Below are 24,189 nucleotides of genomic sequence, written 5' to 3'. Positions count from 1 at the left end.
AGGAAAGACACTTCATAGTGTTTTAAAAAGGGATGTAAACAAATTTAGTAACTGAGATCATGATATTTTCTTAGAATCACACACACAGACAAAAGAGGTCTTCATGTAGAAGAAAATGCTTGTGATTGAGTAATTTGATTTTTTTATTTATTCAGGTTTGACTAACACCCTTTCTCTCAAAAAGAGAGCCAGGGATCCTTCACAGTGACAGCAAGGGTCCCCAGGTCAGCTGACTGTTTGCACAATCTGAACAAACATGTCTTGGAGCAGGTCACCTGAGCCATGCTTAGAGAGGAATCATTCAACCTGAAACATCAAAAGGGGGCTAACTTCCTCTACGGCTCAGAGGAACATGACTTGCAGCCTAATTGCACATTATTGTAACCAGACAGGCAACAGGGCACAATCCTAGAGAAGCAAAGAACAGAGACCAGAGCTCTGGTTACACAGGTCTCACGACACTCAAGATGAAAGAGATCAATGTCTGCCTCTCTTGACAAGAGGAACAGGCTTTTGCATTATTGACAAGATTGGTCACTGTGAGCATGTAAATGAGATGGCTCAGGCAGGGTGAGCTGGGACCTTTCTGCACGGTGCTTGCGTTATTTTATTGACCTGGCACTGCCAGGCAAGGAAAGGAAGGAGCAGGATAGTTGGGCTAGCAGGCAAAGAAGCACTGCCTTTTACTTTGTCTACCCGCCTGGTTCTTTTGAGCATGGCCTTTTTTTTCCCCCTTTTTTTCCTGTTTGTTTTTTTAATTGGTGGGTGCAAGGCTGCTTGTTGAAAGCAAGGGATTCAAAATTAATTGTTTGGATATTTTGAAAATCTTCAGATAATTACTTCGTGTTTATAATGTGATTGCAAATGGAAATGGTAATGGCTTGAAGTTGAAAGGGAGTAAATTTAGATAATGTATTATCTAAAGATATTAATAAGAAATTATTTACTATAAGGGTGGTGAGACACAGGAGTAGGTTGCTCAGAGTTGTGGATGCCCCACCCTTGGAAGTGTTCAAGGCCAGGTGAGATGGGGCTTTCAGAGACCTGGTCCTGTGGGGTTGGAACAAGATGATCTTTAAGACCTCTTCCAACCCAAACCATGCTAGGATTATTTTTCAAGAATGATGTATTTGTAAACATAAAAGAAAGCAAGCCTTTAGTTTGTATCTTTGGGAAACAGTTTCTTCTGAGCAACTTACCTGCTTTCTGCAACAAAAGTAATCTCAGTTTGTATTCTAAAAAAACTTATGATGGTATAATAGCAAATTATTAAAATCCTTTCCTATACAAACTTTATAGGAGCAAATAGCAGCAAAATAAGTAAATGGATCACAATTTTTTAGAAGATTTAATCATGAAGTTTAAATTTAGTAACAGGAAACTTTCTTTCTGCTTCTGCACGTTTTTCTTTAGACTGTGAAAACTTTTGTCATATTTTGATAGGGATCTTCACAGGGAAAACTGAAATTTAAAAAAAAAAACCAAAACAAAGCAACACCTCCCTCCCCCAAGCCCAAAGCCAAAGCTGTCATTGCAAATCAGGGATTTGTGGAAAGTGCTTGTGGTTGGTTACATGGAAGCTGTGAGATGGAAGGAGGGCAGGCAGGTGCAGATACCCAGCTGGGATCAGAACATAGGTATTTGTAAGGTAGCTTGCTCTCCTCCTGGTAGAGCTTCCCCCCAGGCTGTCACTTGTATGTGGATGTGGGCTCTGGGCTTCTTTGTGGTGTAGTACTTGTTCACTCCCTCTAGTCATTGCTCAGGGGACTGAAAACATGTCAGACTAACAGAGGTTGCAGACGTTTTGATTTGGCTTTTCTAAAGGTGCAATAGATTTATTGATCTGGCTGTGTGACTTGGGTTGAAGTCTTCACACTGTTTCAGTTTTGTCGGCCTGGTTAGGTTCTCCAGGTCACTTTATTGCTAAGTTAGCAACTCCTGTCATTCTCAGAGTTATGTTCATTGAGAGAACTGGGTCTTAAGAAAAAAGCCTATCAGACTTTAATTTTTACATGCTTTTTTTGCTTCCATTCAGATTCGCTTGCATGTTTTCATGGAGGTGAGTGTGTGTACGGGGAGCTGTGCAACTGCAGTCGGTTTAACGCGACGGGGCCGCGATGCCAGACAGGTGTGTAAGGAGAGAAATCTGGCTGGGTTTCTGGGCTTGCACTCGTGCTCCCACAGCTACAATGACTGCTCTCTGCCTAAAGCTTCCCTTCATGCTGCAGCATTTGCTTCCTCCTTTCTTTTATGTCATCATATTTCACAGCATATTTTGTGCACTGCCCCATCTCAGCTCCTGCTCGTATCGAAAAACCAGTGCTGTGTCTCAAGTGACTCTCCTTTTGTTAGTGTATAACACAGGTGCTGAGAGAGATCACATCTGCAGGACATGGGGCCAGTATAATTTTGAAACTTTTGATGGACTCTACTATTACTTTTCTGGGAAATCCACGTATGCCCTTGTGAGACACACTGAATTAGATGAGCAGAGCTTTTCCATACAGGTAGGGAATGGCACTTCTACATTCTTTTGAACTGTTGAACATGCTAATAATGTATTAATTTTAGGAGATGAAAAATAATGTGATTATAATAGGGGGCTGTAAAATGTAATCTAGATGTGATTTTAACGTGATGTGGGCTATGTGTTATGATAGCATAGAATGTGAACAGCTGGAATAAGACTGGTGTGTGTCCTTCCAAAGCCTGCTTTGTTCACTCAAAGCTGTGAAAAGACCACTCCATGACCATGGCTATGGAGACACTGCTCAGGTTTTTCCACAAGAGGGGGACCAAACTTCTTGTTCCCATGCTGAGTGCAGATTTGGGGGTACTTGTTCTGTTACATGTTTATTTCAAAGGATTTAATTAAAACATTGATTTTGTTTGGCAGGTGAATAATGATCCCGAATGCCATTCTTCTCCTTATTCCTGCAAAAGGTCCATTAGTTTATTCTTTTCTGGAGATGAACAGATAAAGATGAGCAGTGAAGTCACCTATAAAGGATTTGGGTAATTGCAGTCATGTTTCTAATGCTGTAGTTGCACTGGATTTAATGTCATGGTATCATTTTGATGACAGAGATGCAAAGTTATTCCTTGGTAGGCTGAAAAAGCATCCAGACCACAGCTGCAATAATTACTCTGCATTTCCTGAGTAGTGTCTGAGAAAGGTGATACCTAAATTAGTGGTACATGGAATCAAGTATAATCATTGGCATTCATGATTTTTGCTGTTATTTGCAAATTCATCTGGTTTTAGTGGAGTTATTAAATATTGACATCAGGGATTTTCAGTTGTGTGAGGAAGGCATCAGCAGGTATTTATTTTTAATGGTTACGTTTCCTAAGGTAATATTTTGGTTCTGTGTGTAAATATTTAGTTTTATTTTAAATAAAATGTAAATATAAATATATAAAGAAAATAATTTTATATTTATATTTATTTTATTTATTTTTAATGGTTACATTTCCTAATATAGTATTTTTGGTTCCAGAGTAAAATTACCTTATGTTATTGGAAACTTACGCATCCAGAAACTAGCTGGGTACTTCCTGGTCAGGCACCAGTATGCCTTTACCCTGGCTTGGGATGGTACATCTGCAGTGTACATCAAAATGGCACCAGAGTACCTGGGCAAAACCCATGGACTGTGTGGAAACAATAACGCTGTTCTGCAGGATGATATGGAAACTAGTTATGGTGAGTATTTAATATACTTCTTGTTGTGTAATGTGTTGGTTTTGGTGGTTTTTTTTCCTGCTGAAATAAATCTTACGTAGTTTTCAGTTGTAATGCTGATTGAATTTAAGAAGGGTGGCTTTTGAAATGGAAAATATGATTTGGAAATCCTTGTACTAAATGATATTTAGTGAAGAGGACCAGTTTCAATGTAGGTGGGGATCTAGGGAGGAAGATGTTAAAGCTGTCATGCTCAATTACCTACAATGGTGTTTGTACTTCACTTTACTGGGACCTGAAAGGTAAAATCTGTTTTGAGATGTTCAGTTTCCTTTTAGAAATGTTGAGGCCTGTGGAAGCCTGAGGTATTGCAATTGGAAAAAAATTTATAATTAGTAAATCAAGTTAATGGAAACTGTCTAATCTTGCTTGATCTGGCATTTCATATGGGCTAACACTTTCAGAAATAATCAGTCATATTTCAATGTCAATTTCAGGCACTTCCGAAAGGATTTCTTTTCAGTAAATAAACAGTGAATGAATACATGTATATAATGAGTAAGGAAAAAAAAAAACAGGAGGAAAAGACCAGGTCCCTTGAAAAGTATCCTCAGTGAGGCCATAAAAACTTCTGGATATCACTGCTTTGGGCTGTTTAACTGCTGGCTCCTCCTCTTTAAGCTGAGGATATTTCTGCAGAGCACTCCTCCAAAGCTCAGAGTGGAAGTGGTCTCCTCTGTTGTTTGTGCTTTCCCCTCAGTTTCAGAAAGCACCAGCCCTGCCCTGTTAACAGTCATTACCCCCACTAATACTTTGCTCACTAAATCAAGGTGTTTATGCTAATACCAAGATCAAGGGGTCATTTCCCTAGAGGCTTTTCTCTCTCCTCTCACCTTTCTCAGTGTCCTCATCCCTTAAATCTGCATTTGTAGCCCAAGTGAGTGAATTCACTGTGCATGAGCTTTATCCACTTGGCTTGGGGAGCAGTAGTAGTAATGTGGCAAGATATGCATTTGTGGGTAATCCAAGCTGTAATCAAAGTCACCACCTGCCCAAGGTGAATAATATTAATGATGGATTTGTTGTTTTAACCCTAGCATGGACATTTCTACTTAAATAAGAGTTACACCTGTATTGGAGTAACTCAGACAATCATTTTGTACCATTGCAATGACCGAGGAATGCCTCCTCTTTCTTGGGTTTTGGACTCCCTGTTGGGCTTTCTATTATAAAATGGCAGCATCAACCTATGTCTGATTTATTAATTTTTTTAAGCTTTTCTTTCCTTTATTCCTTTGATGGACTAAGGTAGGTGTGGTCCTTCTCCCTTAAATCCCTTCCTTGCCAAGTTGCTTAAGCTGCTTTCTGCCACCTGAAAGCCCACTTCTCTAGTTCCTTTTGGAAGTATTTTTTGCTTCTTGAAAGGATCAGATTGATTTCAGCTGATTCACTTAGCAGAGGGAAGGGTTGGGTGTTCTGTTCTTGGTGTGCTTTGATTATTGAAACGTTTCCCTGGGAAATCCTATAGAAACACTGTTGTTCTTTGAAGTCACTGTGTGACTCTGTGTGTGTCTTGTCCAGGAAAGCTGACAGATGATGTAACAGAATTCGTAGAGAGCTGGCAGGAAAATCTTCCACAAGGAACACCTGAGTGGGAAAAATCTCTTCTCAGTGAGCCCCCGTGCCTGACACAAAGCCATGAATCTCTGCAGGTTTGGGTCAACACAAAAGGATTATTGACATTGCTGGTGATTCTAATTGGAGCAAGAATTTGACTTAATTTGAATTTTCAATGAATTATTTGACAATGATTATTTAAAGCTTTGAAGGAAATTGGAAATATTTGCATTTTTTTTGGGAGAGATGAATTGAAATGCTTGCTGCAGCAGGACTTCCCTTGCCCTCTCATCACCCCACTGCCGCCCCTTTCTGCTGTATTTAATTCTTGATCTGTTCAAATATTATACTGTCTGCTTAGCAGCCAACAGAACTGTTTGATTATGAAGCTGAATGGGTCACAGGTTGTAGAATACAGGATTCTTCTAGAACTTATCCACAGGAAGGACAGAAAGAAGCAGGGAAGCCAAACCAGAGTCAGAGCATTATTTGCTCTGTCCTTATTTGCCAGTGTTTAAAAAGAGAATTATTGTTGCTTTTTTCCATGACTTTGAAGTAGTTTTTCCTTTTAATTGGTATTTTCAGGATATAACCCTTAAATTTAAGTGCTTTGAAACTGAAGCTGGTGCCAGCTATGGTTTATTTCTCTTGCCTTTTACTGTGTAATTCAATTAAAATGAAGGCTTTTTTCAGGTTGTCTTGGCTTAGTTGCAAAATTATCTGTGCCCTTTTTGGGCACTGCTATGACTTTGGATGAAAGCTTCAATGTTATGGAAACTCTGACATGGAGAGCAATGTATTGCTAAACTCTGCTTCTGTTTGGTGTGAGGAAAGTGATTCCTAGACACAAAGATGTCTATTCTGGTTTTCCACAGCATTCTATTTTATTCTGCTTATGTTTATTTTTGCAAGCCTTCTTTATAACAGCTGTCTCTTTCATTTCAGAGGGCATATGCTCTGTGTAATATCTTGTTACATCCCCCTTTTAAACAATGTCATGAGTATGTGAGTCCTCTTTCTTTTATGGCAAGCTGCACAAATGACCTCTGCATGTAAGTGAATGTTTTTGGCTAATTCCAAAGCTATTATTAAAAAACACAGCGGTCCTTTTATCATAAGAATGAATTATAAATGTCAAATGAGCTGATATGTGGCTTTCTCTGCATGTAAGTTTTTATCTAACATTGTTCTGTTGTCTTGGTTTTCTCACTTGTTCTGGTTTTACTGCTGTGGAGTTGTTCCTATTTTCTTTGGTATAAGAATGATCAAAATCAGGCCCAGATATTTTCCAGTTGTGTTAGTCTATCTGTCTTGAATATGTCATCTGTTTTGATTGAGTGTGCAACATCCTTAGGTGCTTTCTGCCATTCTAAAGCCTATAGTGAAATGTCATAGTTGATGGGTCAGTTTGGCTTCTGCAAGCTGTATGGTAATCCATTGAAAAGAGGAATTTGATAACCATTTGAACTTGTGCTAACACTTGTAAAACTGCTATACTCCTGTTCTGAGCAGTTTTGACTAGTTAAAAAAAAAAGCAGGTCGGAAGATTTAATTTCCATTTCTTGTACCCTGGTGGCTCACTGGTAGAAATTTTACACTTCCTTCTTGTGAGTTTTCTGCAAGATACTACTTCTGTAAAAATTAAGCACCTTACTGAAGTCTCCTTATACTGCTGTATTTCTTCCTTTTGTGGATTTACTCAGGAAAATAGTATCAGGTCTTGGTGTATTGATACTTAAACTGATGACCTCCCTTCAAGGGTGGCAGGAAGTTTTTATCCTTTCCAGACTTTTAACCTAGTCCAATGCCACAGTAGCTTAGAACACTGCTAAAGTAGATTCAGACAGCATGGCTGAGTGCAGTGCAGGAGCATTCATGAGGTTATGAGTGTGTGTTTGAATGGAGGCACAAAATAATATGTCACCTTTTATTTGTGTAAGGTCAGCAGCTGATGATGCCACCTGGTGTCGGGCGCTCACTGAGTACGCCAGGGCGTGTGCCCAGGCAGGGAAGCCCCTTCATGGATGGCGTGTGCACTTCCAGCAGTGTGGTAATGCCCATGCTCCTCTCTTGCAAATGCTGCTTGCTCCTTGTGCTTTGAAAAGGCTGCCCTTCATAGTTTCAGTTCTTTGCCTTCCTCCAATTTTGGACTCATAATTCATAATGAAGCGATTAAGTGAGTCAGACTAGCTTCAAGGCTGCATAAATGCAATGGATTTTCTCTTTAATATTGCAATTTGTACTGTGCAATTTTTTTAAAGCACTAAGTTTATTACAATGTGATTCTTTAAGGTGACTAAACATTTTTATTTTCATGGAGCTACTCTTTTAAATATTGCCAAAGTCTTCATGACTTTGTGATAGATAAAATGTGTGGCACAAGTGTTAAAATCAAATTTAAATTGTACTTGCATAAGACTTCACATTACAAGACTTCACTTACATTACAAGTCACAATGTGAGTTTGAAAGAGATTGTCTAATTTGATTGCCTGCCTGGACCACAGGAATTGCTTTGTCATCCATGACAGAAGATTTCCTCTGTGGTTCCAAAAAATCTCTGTTAATGGGTGCCCTGACTGTTTCTGATGATGGTCTGAGAGAATCCAAGTAGCTCTCGGCTGTGAGAAGGCATGATTTAAGACTATTCCTTCTTAATGCACCTGAAATGGAGAGAATGTGAAAATGTACCAATTCCCTGTTTTAGGAAAGCCATTGTTTTAGACAGCGTTTGTCTAGAGAACAGATACTCAACTGACATGCCAGAAAACAGATCACTGAAAGGAGCATGTGCAATCCATTGGTGCCCCGTGACAGTAGCTGTACACCTTTTCATTTCTCTGCCTGTTTTTGCATTTCAGTCATTACCTGTGCTGAGCCCCTGACCTACAGTGAATGCATCAACTGCTGCCCTGTTTCATGCCACCAGCAGTCCCAGTGCATTGGCAGTGAGCTCCACTGCATTGATGGCTGCTACTGCCCAGATGGTGAGTTCTGCTTCTCAGGGACACCCCAGGTTCCACACAACATTCAGATTGTGCCTACCCAGGTTTACATCCCTCTCTGACCTGCCTAGATTAAAAGCAGGAGCTCTTTATAAACTGAGTGCCAGCAGTGTGGGTAACTGACCTTGTTTTCCTTACTGACAGGAGCCCTTTCCTCCCTGTAAAAAGTAGGAATAGGTTTCAGCTCAAATCCACATTCTACCTGTAGGGCTACACAATTTCAGTGAAGAAAGGGATTTGCTCTGTTGCATCCTCCTGATTGTGGTGCTTGCTGATTGTTTCTTATTGGTTGGGGAGGATTAATTTGGTAGCATGGTTTTTTTTTTTTTTTTTTTTTTTTTGTTTTATTGTTTTTTCTGGTTAGGGTGCTTAGAAAAGCTCAAAACCATGACATAAATAAAACTCATTCCTGTCGCCAGAAACAGGTGTTGATATTGAGGTTCTCAGGTTGTTGTATCATTCTGGCAAGTGAGGTATTTAGCAGTGTGGTCTGTAGCGAACCTTTACCCTCATCACCAAAGCAGATGTTGATATCCAGTTTTCCCCTAGTTATTGGCTTCTGTTGAGTTCAGAATTATGTCTAAAAGAGGACAGAAAGTTATGGATGGCTGTTCAAGTCCTGCCTCTTATAAACTTCTAAACCTTTGTTTATAAGTTTAATGATATGTGTCGTAAATTGTCTTTGATGGTTTGGTAAAGCCTTTTTTTTTCTGGTCCTCTGGTAAGAAAATAATAATAATCATTATAGTAATAAGGAAAAAAAGGCAAAAAAAAATCAATAAAATGAGGACCATAGAGGCAAAGATTTGTAAATGTGTTAGATGTGTTTGTAAATAAGCCAAAGGCACTCATAGCAGCATGGCCTGTATGTTTGTGTTTGTTATTGTGTGTGTGTCTTACTCCCTCTCACCCAGTAATTAAATACTTGGCTTTTTCACTGTATTTCCTCTATCTCAGGAAATTTAGTGACTTGATCCCTGTAATATAATTTATTTAATGTAATTCAAATGCACTTCTTTTTGTGAAAATGACTAACAAATAGTCTAAAGATTTATTATCTTACAAAATGATCATTGGTGTTGGTTTTGAGTATAATTGTTAGTGCTCTGTCAGCCATTGTCACGGATATTTCACTTTTTTCTTGTTATTTTTTTTCTTCTAGGCTTAATTTATGAAAATGGATCGTGTGTCAAGCCTATGGACTGTCCTTGTGACTACCATGGAAGTTTCTTTGAGATGGGTTCAGTGGTTTATGAAGAATGTAATAACTGGTGAGTAATTCTTCTTACTACATTGTGAGCCAAATCCTTGAATGATCATAAGAAACAACTTCTTCAAGGCCTATTGCAGTTAAAATTGGATAAACTTGATCAATGCTCCCTGTTTCTACATAAAAAACTGCTATTCTCTGTATGTTTTGCAATTAAGGCAAAGATAAACTATTAAGCTATTAATGTGGAAGAAGAGAACATGACAAATATTGCAGAGAATATTGTAATATTTAGTCATGTTTTTCACTTTGGACTCTCACTTAAAAATAAAAATAATCTAGATTTCAAAATCTTAACAGGAAAACTGTATTGAATTTTTCTCCTGTTTGTATTGTCTCACTTGGACATAAAAAGCCTAATGTAATTGTGACATTAAGCTGCTGTTTTGGGATTTAAAAGTCAATTTTATCAATAGGAAAGAAAAATTTGTAGGGAGACAAAGTGACTTTTATTGGATCACCTTAACTGAAGAAAATGGATGAATTTGCAGATTGTAACTTTTTCTTCCTCCCGAATGATTCTTATGTTTAAAAGTTGTAAGATTCAAATTACTTGTGTTTTTTCTACTCAATATTTTTAATATATTATTAATCTTTAACCTTTCTAATGGTTATTAAGGAGCTAAAAAGAAATGATAGTGACACTGGGTGCATAGATGAAATTTCACATGATCGTGTCCTCATGACAAGCTTCCAGCCATGAAGACAGTGCTAATTAACTCTGTTGGACCCTTTTGTAAGACTGAAGACACTTGGTGCTCATTCCATAGGGAAGGGATGCAGGAAGAACAACTGAGGGACAGCTGTGTATAATTCACAGAATAAAGTATGAACATTTTCTTTTGGTTTCAGCACTTGCATTGGAGGAAAGTGGATCTGTACAAATTTTACATGTCCAGGTATGTGAAAGCCTCAAATAATCTTTGATAAGTCAATTCTTACTTCAGTAAATACTACTTTTAGATGTTAATATGATGTTTCATTATGTAATTTGCATTTTTATTTCAATCTACACTCAGTAGATTAAATATTAAAATGGCCTGGCTTACCAGTTAAATGTGTTAATGTTTCTGAAAATCAGTTTAAAGAGCCACAAATCAAGTACCCATAATATACAGATGACAGATATTATTGCCTCCTTCTGGGGGAGGAGCTGTTCAGGTATCCAGGCTGGGCATCAGGTAGGAACTCCGTAACAAAAACAAGGAAACGTTTTGGTTCCTGACACCTGGTTGTAATATAAATACAATTTTATAAGTTATAGAATGTATCAGAGTGTATGAACTCCACAGCAGCAATAACTGTGAGGAATATGCTGTCTTTACTGCAGATTTAGGTGCATTATTTATGGTGTTTTTCAGCGGAATGCTCAGTCTCGGGAGACACTCACTTCATGACCTTTGATGGGCGCAGATACACTTTCCAAGCCCCCTGCCAGTACATCCTGGCCAAGAGCCGCACGTCTGGGATGTTCACGGTGTCCTTGCAGAATGCTCCTTGTGGACAGGTAGGACTTGCAGCCTTCTTGTCACCTTTATGTCCTGAAGGGTCTGTTGACTGAGGGGAAAAACAAAGCTTTTAAGAAGAAAAGCAAGCTACAAGCTTGTGTGAGCTTAGCTGGTACTAAATGTGCTATTAAAGATAATTCTAAGGGTGATCCTATTTTATATTTGCAAGTTTCTGAAGCTGTGCACAGGTGTCTCCAAATATTCTGCCTGCCTCATGTCCAAGACCCATTCTTTGCTTTATTTTGTATGTGCATTTCTGAGCGTGTATTATAAAGCTATGTGTGAGGTGTGGAGCACTGGTGGGGTTTTTGACTACAGAGTTTTGGTTTTTTTCAGTCTTGAAGGGCTTATGATGTTCAGGAAGTTATGTCAAGGTAGAAGAGGTCTTAAAAATACATCCATGGTATGGGAAGTGCAGGTGACAGAGCTCTGCTGTTTTCTGGAATTAGGATTTTCTCACACTCTGACTTCTACATGTGCATGTAAGGGCAGGGTTTTGCCCACTTTTATAATAAAAGTTGTGATTACCAAGCTGCTGGACTTGCAGTAGGAGAGAGTTTGGATCTTAGCCTAATTTGTTTTGTCTCCAATGGCCTTCTGCAATAGTTTTTATTTAGAAGCAACTGTACAGGTATTTGAGGTGTATATAGCCTTAAATGACTTTGCTGTAATTCTCGACAATCTGTATATGCTAGGCCCACATTGTTACATAATTCACATAAAATCAGATTTAGTGCCATTGCTTTGTACTTCTGTGGAGGTAACTACATTAGTTTTCTTTTGTGTTCTAAGTAAATGTATGATTCTATAAGTCCTTTTTGCATTAATGATTGCAGTCACTCTTCTCTGCAGTTTCCATTGTTCATGCAGTTGAGATTTCCTTGGGGAGATGAAATGATTATATAAGTTGTCATGCTACACTTTCTAAAGGCCTATTTCAGTAGTCATTTTCTATTTGTGCATTTTAACCTACTTCTCTGGAGGACAGAAAAGACTTATGTAGAAAGTTAGAATAAAGTTGCAGTGACAAGTTTATTATAATAGAAGTCATTTATTTTCAATCCAGGTAAGAGATAGGAGACTGAGGGCAGGGAGTCCCCTGATCTCAGTGGTACAAGTTGGGAAGCAAGAAAAATAGTTTAGCTGGAATAGAGACCAAATATATTCTGAAATTTGATGATGCTGAAATAAATGTCTCTTCTGTGGTTCCTAGGAGAACCCTATCAGGATACCAGGTGAGATGTGACAGGGCCTAGAAGTTACCACTATTGAAAAAGTCGATTCCTGAGTAGCAAATAAAATTGCTGTATAACATTTTAACAGTCTTTAGCTCTTGGAGTTAGAAGTGTTACAGTGAAGGCTGCGAGATTAAATGTTGGCAAGGACATGGACTTCTAAAAAAACTTCTAGGCTTTACCCTCTGGGTGCATTATTCTTGTTATCCTGCTAGTATTTCCAATTTGTAGAAAGATTGAGGCTGTTTCAAGATGTATTTGGTTGTTAGAATTCCCCACATCAAATGCATATTTCAGTTAGCTTGGTTTTATTTTAGCAAGTTGGGGTTAACTTCATTCTGTGCTAACCTTGGAATCCTGAGGAGCTGATCAAGTTAGTATCATCTCAATTGAAAAAAAATAAAAGAATAGGTGTGAAACAAAACATAAGCATAAGCGTGCATCCATTCAGTCAGTGTCAGTCTCAGAATTTTGCAGAGTCCAAGAAGCTTGAGAAATGTGGTTGTGTATAGTGCAGCTGTATTATATCATGGAGGAAAAGCCAAGGAGAAACTGCAGAGGCAACTTGTTTATCCAAGGAGAGTTGAGGCCAAAGTGACTTCTTGCTCACAGCAGGTTTTTATTGGAAAGGTTTTCATTGGAAAGCCCATCAATAGAGCAAATACCTCCTGTGGTAATGGGCAGAGTATGTATGTGTGTCTCATTGCCTTGTGTTGGGAACACTTCTCTCTCTGTACAAATAGACAGAATTGTGCTTTTTGGTTTAGTTGTTGTGGTTAATTTTTGTTGGGGAAGGTGATAACCAGACTAGTTGGCTTTCTGCCTCACTTCTGAGACTGTGCAGTGCCTTGCAGTGACTCTTGCCTTCTTCTTCAGCCTGGCTTAGTGACTTTGCTTAATGTGTCTCTGTGCCCAGGTGGTTTGCAGGTGAAAAAAACCCAGGTTCTCTTGGCTTTTACAGCATGTTCAGCTTCATACTTCAGCTAGCCTTTGACAAAGGTAATCTGATCAGTCCTAACAGGTGTAGATTTTATAGAGGTCTGAGTAAAGCATTCTGGATGTTAGCAATCAGGTGGGTAATCAGAGGATTTTGGGATATGTCCCAGGGCTATGTGCCGCTGATTTAATTATCAGTGTACAGGTGGTAAGAGGGTAGTGAGAACAGTTTTTGTAGTAGAGTGCAAGAATGTGGGGCTTCAGAGCAGCTATTCAAGGGTCTGATTATCAACCAGCTGGTACCACTTGGCAGAGGAGCTGCTTTTCAGTTCCCCAGGCACCCTCCATTATCTTTTTTACCCATTTATTAAAATTAATGAATTGAAATGGGAAGCTAAAAGATTTGTAATGTGGAATCTCATATTTCTTGATGGTTTGAGATTTTATGTGCTTCTTTAAAAAAGCCTTATCACTCCCATCTCATTCGAGCAGACGAGAAAATGTGGAAAGAAAATACCTGGGGAGATTTTAGCTTTCTGAATCAAAGAATCCAGTCATCCTGAGCCTTAGAGTTGGTGACATAAACAGTCATCAGGCAACAAGTTATTTCAAAACGATGTGAAATTTTGTTTAAGCACTTTCTGGAAGGAGAATCAGTCAAGTGATCGGCACAGCTTAACCTTATCTGAGTTTCAGGTGACAGCCTCACTGGCTTTGTAGTTTGTATGATGAGAAGGTCTTCTGAATATAGATTTTTTTTTTCAAGTATCTAGTGAGAGAAATGGCCATTCCTGTGAAAACACCTGCCAAAAGCTGGCGGGGCAGTGCTGTGAAAGAAACAGTCTATTGGAACAGAGAACAATTGTCAGGCAGAATTTCTCCTTCAGTTTGAACCTGAAGGAATAATAAAGCTTTTGTCAATACTGTGCAGTAATGTATACATATACTATGGAGGGTTGTTTTCTTGGTTCTCCTCTGCTCCTCATGCCACCTGACATTCTTTAAATTTTAGCTTCTTAAAAGACCAAAATATTGTCACTCTGTAGCCGTTGTTGCTGAATTAAATGCACAGAAACCTAATTTCTTGGTCAAGAGGCGAGACAGCAAGATACGCTACAAGCACATGGTTTCATGAGGCAGATGTCTGTCTTCACTGTCACTCCAGGAGAGCTGGGTGAGCTGATGAAATATCTCCAGCTATTTTTATAATTTACCATTTTTAATTTGCATTTTATCATTTCATTTGCTGGTGAAAGATCACTGTTGCATTATTATCTAGAGACAGGGAAAGTCTGCATGTATTTCTTTATCTTTACGCACCATTGTGTGTACTTGTGTCCATGGTATTTGAAGAGCTGTCAGGTGATCTGCTCTGCTGCTAGTCCAGCATCTGTCAGAGCCACATGGTACTGTCCTGAGATCCTTGCAGCTCTAGGAATGGTTTTCAACCAGCAGGGCAACATTTGCCCTGGATTAGACAAATCCCAGTGAAAGTCAGAGAGTTGAATAGAAGTGTAAATCTTTGACCTGATCATTCTGATCTCTTGACACCATGAATGGTGCTATTCACTGTATAATTTTGATGTTTGTGCAACTGTCCAAAAGTTATCTTGACTAGATCTTTTTCACTGCCTCTTTCAGCACTGAAAATGCTTAAAACTTTACTGTTTCATCATTAGTCATTCCTTCACTGGAGGCAGTGGGGCTGAGTAATGCAGCCTCCAACAGCTCTGGTGGTTATTCCTTGGCTGCAGCACAGTTCCAGGTCCAATCAGTGTGGAATGTTCTGCAGGGAGACCTAGACTGCTCTTTGACCAAGTTATTTCAGACATATCTGTATATGTTCTGGTATATAAGGCTGTTTTGAATTTGTGCTCAAAGTGGTGTTGATAAGAGATATTTTTGTTACAACATTGAAACATTGAAGATGGATAATTGAGATGAGAGGAAAATGAACAAATAGTGTGACAAGAGTGGACCCAATTTTGGTCATTGTTCTGGAATAGCTGTTAAATGGTTACAAGGTCTTGCAGTGAAGGAGGCTGAATAGAAGAAACAAGAGTTGGGTGCTTCCTCCTTTTGTCAGCAGACGGCAGGGAATGGACCATCTCTGAACTTTACCCAGCCAAACCAAGCCAGTAGAAATAAGTTGGTGTCTCAAGCGATGGTGAAGAGATTTGAGTGTAGCTGGAGTGTCAGAAACCCCATTTCCTTCTAGTGCAATGAGAGAGTAAAATGCAGACTGGGATTCTTATGTCTTTTTAGCATGTAGCAAGGTCAATGCTGACATGGGGAAGTTTGAGTTATCTCTTGATCCACCACTGCACCTGATTCTCTTTGATAGAGCATTTTTCTTTTAAAAATTTAAGTAGTGATCAAATTCATTCTGTTAAGAAAAATACTGTAATTAATATATGTGCTTTAACAATCATTCTTTCCGTACTGACATTGGAAGCCAAAGTACATGTAGTTGCTCTGGAAAGTGGACGTCCTGTCCTGAAAATTTTGATTGTAACTGAATTCTGTTAATCACCTCTCTGATTAATTTCCATGTTACTTAAGAGAGGTGTAGAATTTAATTTAATTAGTTGCTTTTGGTACTGTTGAAAATTAAGTTTCACTGAAGAGTGTAGGTGTAAAAAAAAGTAAATGGGATTGGTCTAGGGTTTTTTTTCTTAAGAATATTTCATCCAGATTCCAATGCAGTATTTCTACTCGTGTATTTTTCTGTGTGACATTTTGACTTGGAGAAGGGAAATGCAAATAAGAATAAGCAGTGGTGGCAGCAATAAGCAAGCTGGGTCAGTTGGATGTTGTGATGTTATATGCTGGCATGATGCTGCCCATTATATCAATATTCATCTACAGAGCTTATGAACATGCTCTATTCTACAACTCCCCTCAGAGACAATGAACTTAAGTGCTGTTTTAAATAATGATTCACAAGCTGTTTTTGTCTCCCATTAATGTTTGTTCTTAAAAGAATTTTATGTCTTAAAATATGCTTGAAAGGAGCTGGGTATATCAGAACACATTAAAGTACAAATCTGGTGTTTGCTGCACTGCTCTGTAGATGATGCTCACTAACAATGCTGCACTAACTCAGCCTCAGTGGGCCTTTAATCAGGTGCCTCATGAATTGTGTGTGTCTGTGTGAGCTATGTGAGAATTGCTCAAATTCCTCTTGCCAAATCTCACTTCTGTGTTTTATTTGCATAGCGTGCTAATGTCATTATTAAACCCATATACTGATTTTTCTTAGCTGTAAAGGCTGCATGTTTTTTAAGTGCACTCTGCTAAGAAGCAGGGTATAGCTTAAAATTTTCAATCCCCACTAAGTATAACTTTTCTTGTTTGCTTTGCTCTCACTTGCAGAACCAGGATGGGTCATGTATCCAGTCTGTCAGCCTTATTCTTAAGCAGGACCCCAAGAGGCAAGTGACCCTGGCTCATTCAGGAGATGTGTTGATCTATGACCAGTACAAAATTAACCCGCCTTATGCAGATGGTAAGGAGTAACACATAACCATGTAACTCTTATCAAACACTAGAGCAGTATTTCAATGCCATTTGTGTGTGTTGTGGTACTGTCAGTATTGCCAACATACTGAAATTAGAAGGCATATTTCAGTGTCAATATTGCTCTTTCTTACTAAATGCTTCACAAATTAACTTTTGATGTACTTTTTACAGTAATGGTAGGAGTTGTGCACTAGCTGCATTAGGCTAGTTGTCTCTAACATTAAGATTTTGTTTATTTTAACAAGTCCAAATGCCATCCCACACATTTGCAAGGTTTTTTAGTTCTTGCCTGAGGGGAAATTCTTTTTTCTGATTGTTGAATTAAATTATTTCTTCTCCCATTTTTGTAAGCAACTCACGTAAGTTTAAGGAGTAAGGACCCTACTGCCCCTTAGGGGTGAGCTACAGATTTTCAGACAAAAAATTTATTTTGCTTCTTTTGGCTTTGAGTTTTTAAATCCCTCTGTCCTGAAGATGTCTGGCATTCTGGATAGTATATATGACTGTGAGATTTAGTGTTATCTTTAATGAGAGTTTTTTATGCAAATCATTAGTACAATTGCTGTCTGCAAGGCCTTGGCTCTTTGGCAATTTCACAAAAAAAGGTTTTGAAATGGGAGTCATGTTCCTGGTTTTAGGATTAGTTTGTCTACACATGTTCTGCATTGTTGCTGTCTTTACACTGATTTAATTTAGTTTACCTTTGTGGATATTTCAGTGAACTCTCAATGCATTTTAAACAAGTGTAGTGAGTCTCACATGTTTCTTGGTTTGCTCCTAAAGTTTGAATCAGTATAACCTTTCACAAGAACTCAATGTTTAGAGGAAAATACGGCCTTAATAGGAAAAAACGTACATAAAAGTGATGTAAACCAACACTAGTGAAATGACAAGAAACAAAATGTAAATTTCAAGCAGGTTTCCTTTGCCTTTCAGCAGTCTCTGTTTTTGCTCCCCAGAGTTATTTGAATTACAGGAACTGTCCTCTGTATTTCTGCAAGTCAAGACCCAGATTGGGTTACAGATCCTCTACGACAGAGAAGGACTGAGGCTGTACCTTCAGGTGGATGAACGGTGGAAGGACGACACCGTGGGCCTTTGTGGGACCTTCAATGGAAACACAGAGGATGACTTTCTGTATGCAGAGCTGCAAGATTTGAATATCTGTAGTTATCTGAGCTGCCAGTATATGAATATCTGTAGTTAGAGTGGTGGATCAAGTGTGTACTGAGGCTGACAGGATGGATACCAAGAATAATTTATTTTGAAGTTTTTCATTAGTGAGATAGACAGTAGGGTTCAATTCGCTAATAGAAAATCTGTAGCTTCAGCTGCAGGATATCAAGCCCGGTTTTGCTAGAAATATTTTAATTTAAAATTCTGGTGAAATATATCTGATGCACAAGAGCTATTTTACCAGAAAAAATGTTATCCAAAATACAGAGTGGCCTATATACAGAACTTTCTGCCTCTTTGCAAGGCTCTATCTCTTTCCAGCTCCTGTTTTCTCCTGTGAGCCCTAATCTGCTGTCTCTGACAGAGCCTCCATTGTTCAGTGCCTGCAGAGCAGCAAGAGGAGCTGGCTGCTGCCTGAGCTTCCCTTCCTTGTGCTCAGGGCTGCCCAAGCACCACTGCCAGAGCTGCTGTTTGCCCAACTTCTCTGCTGCTTATGTCTCACAGACACTAAAGAACAAATTGGCTTCCAGGCGATTAGAGAAGCCTAGTGGAGTTGGGAGAACACAAAGTTAGGACAGAACAAAATACAAAATTCTTCTATTATTTCTTTTTTTTTACTCTTGGAACAGCTGGAATTTTTCCAGCTCAAAACTAATTGAAAAATGGGAAAGCTTTCCATTATAGTTCCCATTTAAAAAGACAGATATGCAAATATACCAGTGGAATTCTGGACAGTTTCTGTTACAGATTAAAAAGCCTTATCAGACTATTATTTATAATGAGACTAGGAAATACGTAGCATCTAAATGAAAAGATTATTATTAATGTAAAGCTGCTTAAAATATTTGTTTGACAGATAGCTTTGTAGTGTATTTTTGATGACAGTCTTTGGATTGCTCTCATGCAAATGAGAAGCTGTGCAATAGTTGATATTTGTAAATTCAGTCCTTAAACCTGGAGTCTTACAAGTTGTTCTCAGACATGACACAGACTCTGTGGTATCAAAGCATATTGATACAAACACAACCAACCTGATCAACAGCAGATTTGGGAAACTCGCTATAGACAGGGGTGTCTTTTGCATCACCTTCACTCCCAGCTGCTTTAGCAGTGGCAATACTCTTAACTGTGTGCCTCGTGCAATATTTCCCCTCAAATATCATGTTCTGTATTTAAATGTACAGTTCTGATCATTCTTTCTGTACAACATTACTGTGCTTATTGGTTATTTTGATCAAAGTCTTTGTTGCTCAGCTTCGATTTCCTAGGCCTCACAGGTATCTGTTCAATTGCATTTGCAGTTATATTTTTGGAGGTTTGGGTTTCTTTTATTTTCTTTCCTACAAGGAGTAAAGGGCTTGGGAAGTCAGCAACAGACAGGAAACTAAAGGTAGAGGAGAGATTAAAAATGGATCAGATATCACTAAGAAGCCAAAAAGACAAATAAGAGAGTTAAAACTATCAGGACAGTGATGCTCCCTGCTTTCTTATAAAAATGGAACTTGGTCTGTTTTGGTCTTTTCTTCCTTAAAAAGTCTCTAGAGAATATTTTTTTTTGAGCCTCTACCTGCTAAAAAAGGAGTCCTGAAATTTAGGATTACAGTTTTATAGAAGAGTGAATGAGAATATGAAACAGTGAAAGAGGGGCTTGAATCAGAGGGTGTAAGAACTGAGATCATCCTGCAAATTCACTGTACTTTTTCTGACTGACTTGTGTTTTGTGAAAGATCTCCAGTTGGAGTAACAGAAAGCACTCCAGAGCTGTTTGGAAACTCTTGGAAGACTTCATCAGGGTGTGTCCTTGGGCACGACAGCTCACAGGTGGATCCGTGTGATGTTCATCTGCAGGCAGGTGGGCAGCCAGGGCAGGTTCTCACTGACAAATGCATTTCTGCTTAGTACACCTGGGCCCATTTTCCTAGCTGGATCAGGTACAGAAATAACCAGACCTACCCATGAAAGAAATGAGTACCTAGGGGTAGTATAGAGGCAGGTGAGTTCAATCCCTTTAAAAAAATCACGTTGTGTAGTTTGAGGATTTTGTAATACTTGCAGAGGTGTTTGAAATACCTCATTTTTATTTCTGGTTTGCAGTTACACTGTGGTTAGTTAGACATGCATTAAAATTTGGTGGAATGTCTTGTGTTGGTGATGCTGCTAGTTAAGATGGAGACTTAAAACTGTTGCAGTATTCATTTTTGAGAATACTGGAAAAAAGAAATACTTGATTTAGTTGTCTACTATGGAAGAGAATAAGGAGAAAGGTGCTCACACATTGCCAGCCTATAGAATTAGAAAGGGACTATCCAGCTGGGATAACATGCAGGTGGCTGATGCTGTGAGGACCACAGATGGTCACTAAGTCATCAGTTATATCTATTGCACAATTTCTACCACTTGTATTCACACTAAACGCTTGTAAAGACACAGAGCTAGATTATTAAGGTTTCCCCTGTGATTTCAGCAGTGCTAGGGAATTGTCATGTCTCCTGCTACAACATCACTTGTCTCTTGAGTACACCATGTGCAGTGCTAATTATCTGCATTGTTGGTAACAGATTGGGACAGGAATGTTAGTCCTTCTGTACAGCTGTGTAGGTAACAAAGACAAAAATATTTATGTGGCAATAGTATATAACCATGATTGGTTGCATTGTGTAGAAGACACTTTTTGTTCCAAGTCTCTTGAAACTCCCTCACTGAAACAGTTTTTAATCTGTTATTTGTGTAGCCTCTTATGCAGCGGAAGCTTGTAGCATCCTTACGAAAGATCTTTTTGCTCCATGCTACCCCTATTTGAGTCCTGTTCCCTATTTTGAGCAGTGCAGAAGAGACACTTGCAAATGTGGACAGACTTGTTTTTGCTCTGCTCTGGCCCATTACGCTCATCACTGCCGAAGGTTTGGAATTGTAATAGATTTCAGAGGAGCTGTCCCAGATTGTGGTGAGTTTCCTGTCACTTCTAGACTTAAATAATTACTGCCTGAGGACTTTAGAGACAATCAGCAAATAAAATTAAATCAATCCAGGACTTTAAATGAGAAAAGGATTAATTTAAACATGAACTTTTACACTCAGGGCAAGGCTCCTTTTTTAAAAAGAATTTTCTGTCAAGATAGAATTTGTACCAGCGTTTTTAGAGAATTCTTCCTTTTCTGTAGTTCTTTGATTTATGAAATATTACAAATATTTTTAAAGTAGTTAGAAGGCTTCAAATGTGTACAGAATTCAAAATATGTTAGTCCTTATTATATGCCATTGCATATCTCATTCCATATAGATATTATTCCTGAACTGCATAAATAGATTACTTTTCCTTGTAGATGCTACGTTTATCTAATTCTTTAAATGAACAAGATGAAGAGTTAAGTGTTAAGAATTAAGTATTAAGCAATTTTAGTTGGATTATTGTCTACTTCTGCTGTCTGACATTCTTGGCTTATTCTCTTACTGTCAGTGACACTGAAATAGGCCAGGTGCTGAAGCAAGTGTTGAAACTTGGTGGTGTTATTTAGTTTAAAATGAATATAACATTATGGACTATATGTATCTTTATAGATAAAGGTGAAGTCTGTGAGTACTCCGTAAATCCTCACAAGCAAAGGATAATATTAAATTCTGTAGTTTATGTTAAATTTTAGTGATGAAAAAGATACTGAAAGGGCGTGTTGGGCCCTCACATGCATTTAAAAAAAAAAAAAGTATAGAATTGGAAACCCTATAAAACAATCTGAAATTGATACCCCCGGTGTAGGTCTGGCTCTATTAACAGGCCTGAGAATCTTTTCTAAGGAGTATTCAAGAGCTTAGCATTTAGCAGTTGTCATCACATCACATAATTATCTGTGTTTTAATGCACGATAAAGAGAATTAATTTAGTCCAGCTTAACCATCTTAAGCTGGGATATCTGAATGTATATCTGAAAAGACTGCCTTGTTTGCAATTGTTAGGGCATGAATCGCTGTGCCCACTTATGATTGAGTCACTCAAGCCATTTCATTTTATTTTACTTTTCTGGAAACAAGTATAGTTTTCTCACAGTATATTTAAAAAGTCATGCTTGTAGCACTTAAAATATGTTCATCTGTTTTTATTTCAAGAGCAATTTATGTTGCTGTCTATATGTTTCAGTGTTTTTTTAGTGGAGCTTTATGAGATACAGATATATATATATAAAAAAGAAAATTTAATAGTGTATTGTGCAACGTCTACAAAGTTTACATTTCATTTAAAGCTTTTAAGATTTTCTTTTAAGGTGCTGTGCGTTTCCAAAAGCCCATGCACAAACACCAACGGCTTTCAGAGTTGGAGGCAAAAAGGCTTCAGCTGTTCAGTTTCCACGGTGTAAATCTGGATTACCTGCACAGAAACATTGCACTTGTTATTACTGTGGATTTACATCTGTGTAGTTTACACAGCATAGTGCCAAGATAGCAATTTTAGTGGAATTTAATGTGATTGGGAACAAAAGAATGGAGATGTTTATCAGAAAACTGTTGGGAGGTCCTTGAGTCTCTCGCAGCGTAATTTGAGAGATTTGTTTCGTTTGTACAGCTCTTTCATGTGAAGACACAAAGGAGTACAGTACTTGTGTATCTACCTGTGGCAGGACCTGCCAAGCACTGTCTGTGCCAGAGACATGCAGCAGTGACTGCGTTGAAGGCTGTGCTTGTCCCTCTGGAATGTATTTGGATGCCAGGACCGAGCGATGCGTGCAGCGGTGGGTAAAGTTGCAGTTCTGATGGCCACGCTCACTGTGTGCTTTCAGACCACCACATTTGCAAGTCAGAGTGGAAAATTAATTAACTGGTACCCTTGTAAATTATAGGCATCTGTAAACTTGACTGGGTCTCTTAGACCCTCTTAGAATTATATAGAACTGGATGTCTGTGTGATCAGAAATAGCTTTTCTATAACATGGACACTCATCCAACATCATCAGCGCTAGTTGTCACTTTGTCTGGTTTTTGGCACATAAGAGATACAAAACATAAGCTTGCATTTTCCTACTAATTTAGTTTGAAATGGGCTTGAGTTATACAGCAATATTGAGATCAATTGCTTGCATTTAAAAAAAAAACCCTGAACAAGCAGAAAACTCCCCGCTAACCAAAAAAACCACACCAAAAACAACACAGCAATTGAAATTTGAACAGAAATTTAATGGGAATTTTATCTTGTTTTTTTCAGTTTGGGTTAATCAGTTACATGTTTTTCCTCTATTCCAGAAATGAATGCCCATGTTTTTTTCAAGGAATTGACTATCCCCCGGGAGAAAATGTCATGACCTCTTTAGGCAAATGGTGAGATAGAGAATTGTTTTCACATAACTAAATTGTCATATTTTTAAGAGCTCTTTCAAATAATTTTAGTGAGTTTGTTGGGTTTTCTTTCAGTTGTTTTAGTTATTTTAAATGAAACTTACAGAATAAATCTGCATCAGTTTTCTGTGTTTGACAAAAATCCTTTAGAACTTAGGCTTTCCAGGCTGCTCTGCTTTGTAATGCAATGTATTGAAGTGCAAAATAGAAAGTAAAGCCACAATAATTTCTTATATCCATACTAATGTGGAGTGCTCCAGAACAGCACAGACATTTCCTGACTGTCCATAGATCTTCATTGCTATTCTTCTTCCCTTTGCCAGATTCTAAATCTATTTATGAGGCATTATTAAGAATCTGTCCTCCACTAGTATAGAAGCATTGTAAAAGAGCAATGTGGCTTTTATCAACTAACAAACAACACAAAAAATGGTCAGCTGCAGCCAATGGTAAATAAGCATCTCTGTTATTGTTCCTTCCATTTGGCATTTCATCTTGTCCTCTTGCTCTTCCATTTGCATCATTGCAGTCCTGACATTAAAGAAGAAAGTTTGTTAGGTGATCCTGGCTCCTGCCTGCTGCGTCCTTTTCAGCAGTTATTTCTGTCTGGGGAAGGTTAAGTAATGTGGATGACAAGCTCTCTAGATAAAAAGCTTTCAGAAATAATATCTGAGCTCTGACTGCCTGTATCAGTTGTTACAGCACATAATTAAAAGCAGAGCAGACCAAATTGTCTGTGATCAGTGTAGTACTTGAGTTTGTTACAAAGGCCACATTTGAGATTGGGGTTGTCAGACTCCTGTTGCAATGGGGGCACTTGGTGAGCACATGCAAACTCCTTCTCACTCTTGTCAGCAGTCCATAAATACTGACTGTTATAAATTGATGAAGACATCACCAAGTTAGCTTATTTT

At 38.4% G+C, this 24,189-nt stretch overlaps 1 protein-coding gene across 1 annotated transcript in view; it reads left to right on the top strand.

Moving 5' to 3' along the window:
- The window catches only part of OTOG (otogelin), a 92,189-nt gene that overhangs the window by 5,790 nt on the left and 62,210 nt on the right, over positions 1 to 24,189 (top strand). The window contains exons 2-18 of the mRNA XM_026793191.2: positions 2,036 to 2,128; positions 2,353 to 2,507; positions 2,897 to 3,015; positions 3,501 to 3,706; positions 5,267 to 5,397; positions 6,248 to 6,354; positions 7,243 to 7,352; positions 8,163 to 8,288; positions 9,469 to 9,577; positions 10,429 to 10,475; positions 10,938 to 11,083; positions 16,631 to 16,763; positions 17,737 to 17,914; positions 19,681 to 19,805; positions 20,685 to 20,897; positions 22,509 to 22,674; positions 23,183 to 23,257. Coding sequence (XP_026648992.2) covers positions 2,036 to 2,128; positions 2,353 to 2,507; positions 2,897 to 3,015; positions 3,501 to 3,706; positions 5,267 to 5,397; positions 6,248 to 6,354; positions 7,243 to 7,352; positions 8,163 to 8,288; positions 9,469 to 9,577; positions 10,429 to 10,475; positions 10,938 to 11,083; positions 16,631 to 16,763; positions 17,737 to 17,914; positions 19,681 to 19,805; positions 20,685 to 20,897; positions 22,509 to 22,674; positions 23,183 to 23,257 — 2,239 coding nt within the window. The remainder of the gene's footprint in view (positions 1 to 2,035; positions 2,129 to 2,352; positions 2,508 to 2,896; positions 3,016 to 3,500; positions 3,707 to 5,266; positions 5,398 to 6,247; positions 6,355 to 7,242; positions 7,353 to 8,162; positions 8,289 to 9,468; positions 9,578 to 10,428; positions 10,476 to 10,937; positions 11,084 to 16,630; positions 16,764 to 17,736; positions 17,915 to 19,680; positions 19,806 to 20,684; positions 20,898 to 22,508; positions 22,675 to 23,182; positions 23,258 to 24,189) is intronic.

Source organism: Zonotrichia albicollis, chromosome 6, assembly GCF_047830755.1.
Source record: "Zonotrichia albicollis isolate bZonAlb1 chromosome 6, bZonAlb1.hap1, whole genome shotgun sequence".
NCBI lineage: Eukaryota > Metazoa > Chordata > Aves > Passeriformes > Passerellidae > Zonotrichia > Zonotrichia albicollis.
Note: the sequence above shows the minus strand (reverse complement) of the source record. Positions and strands in the feature narration are given on the sequence as shown.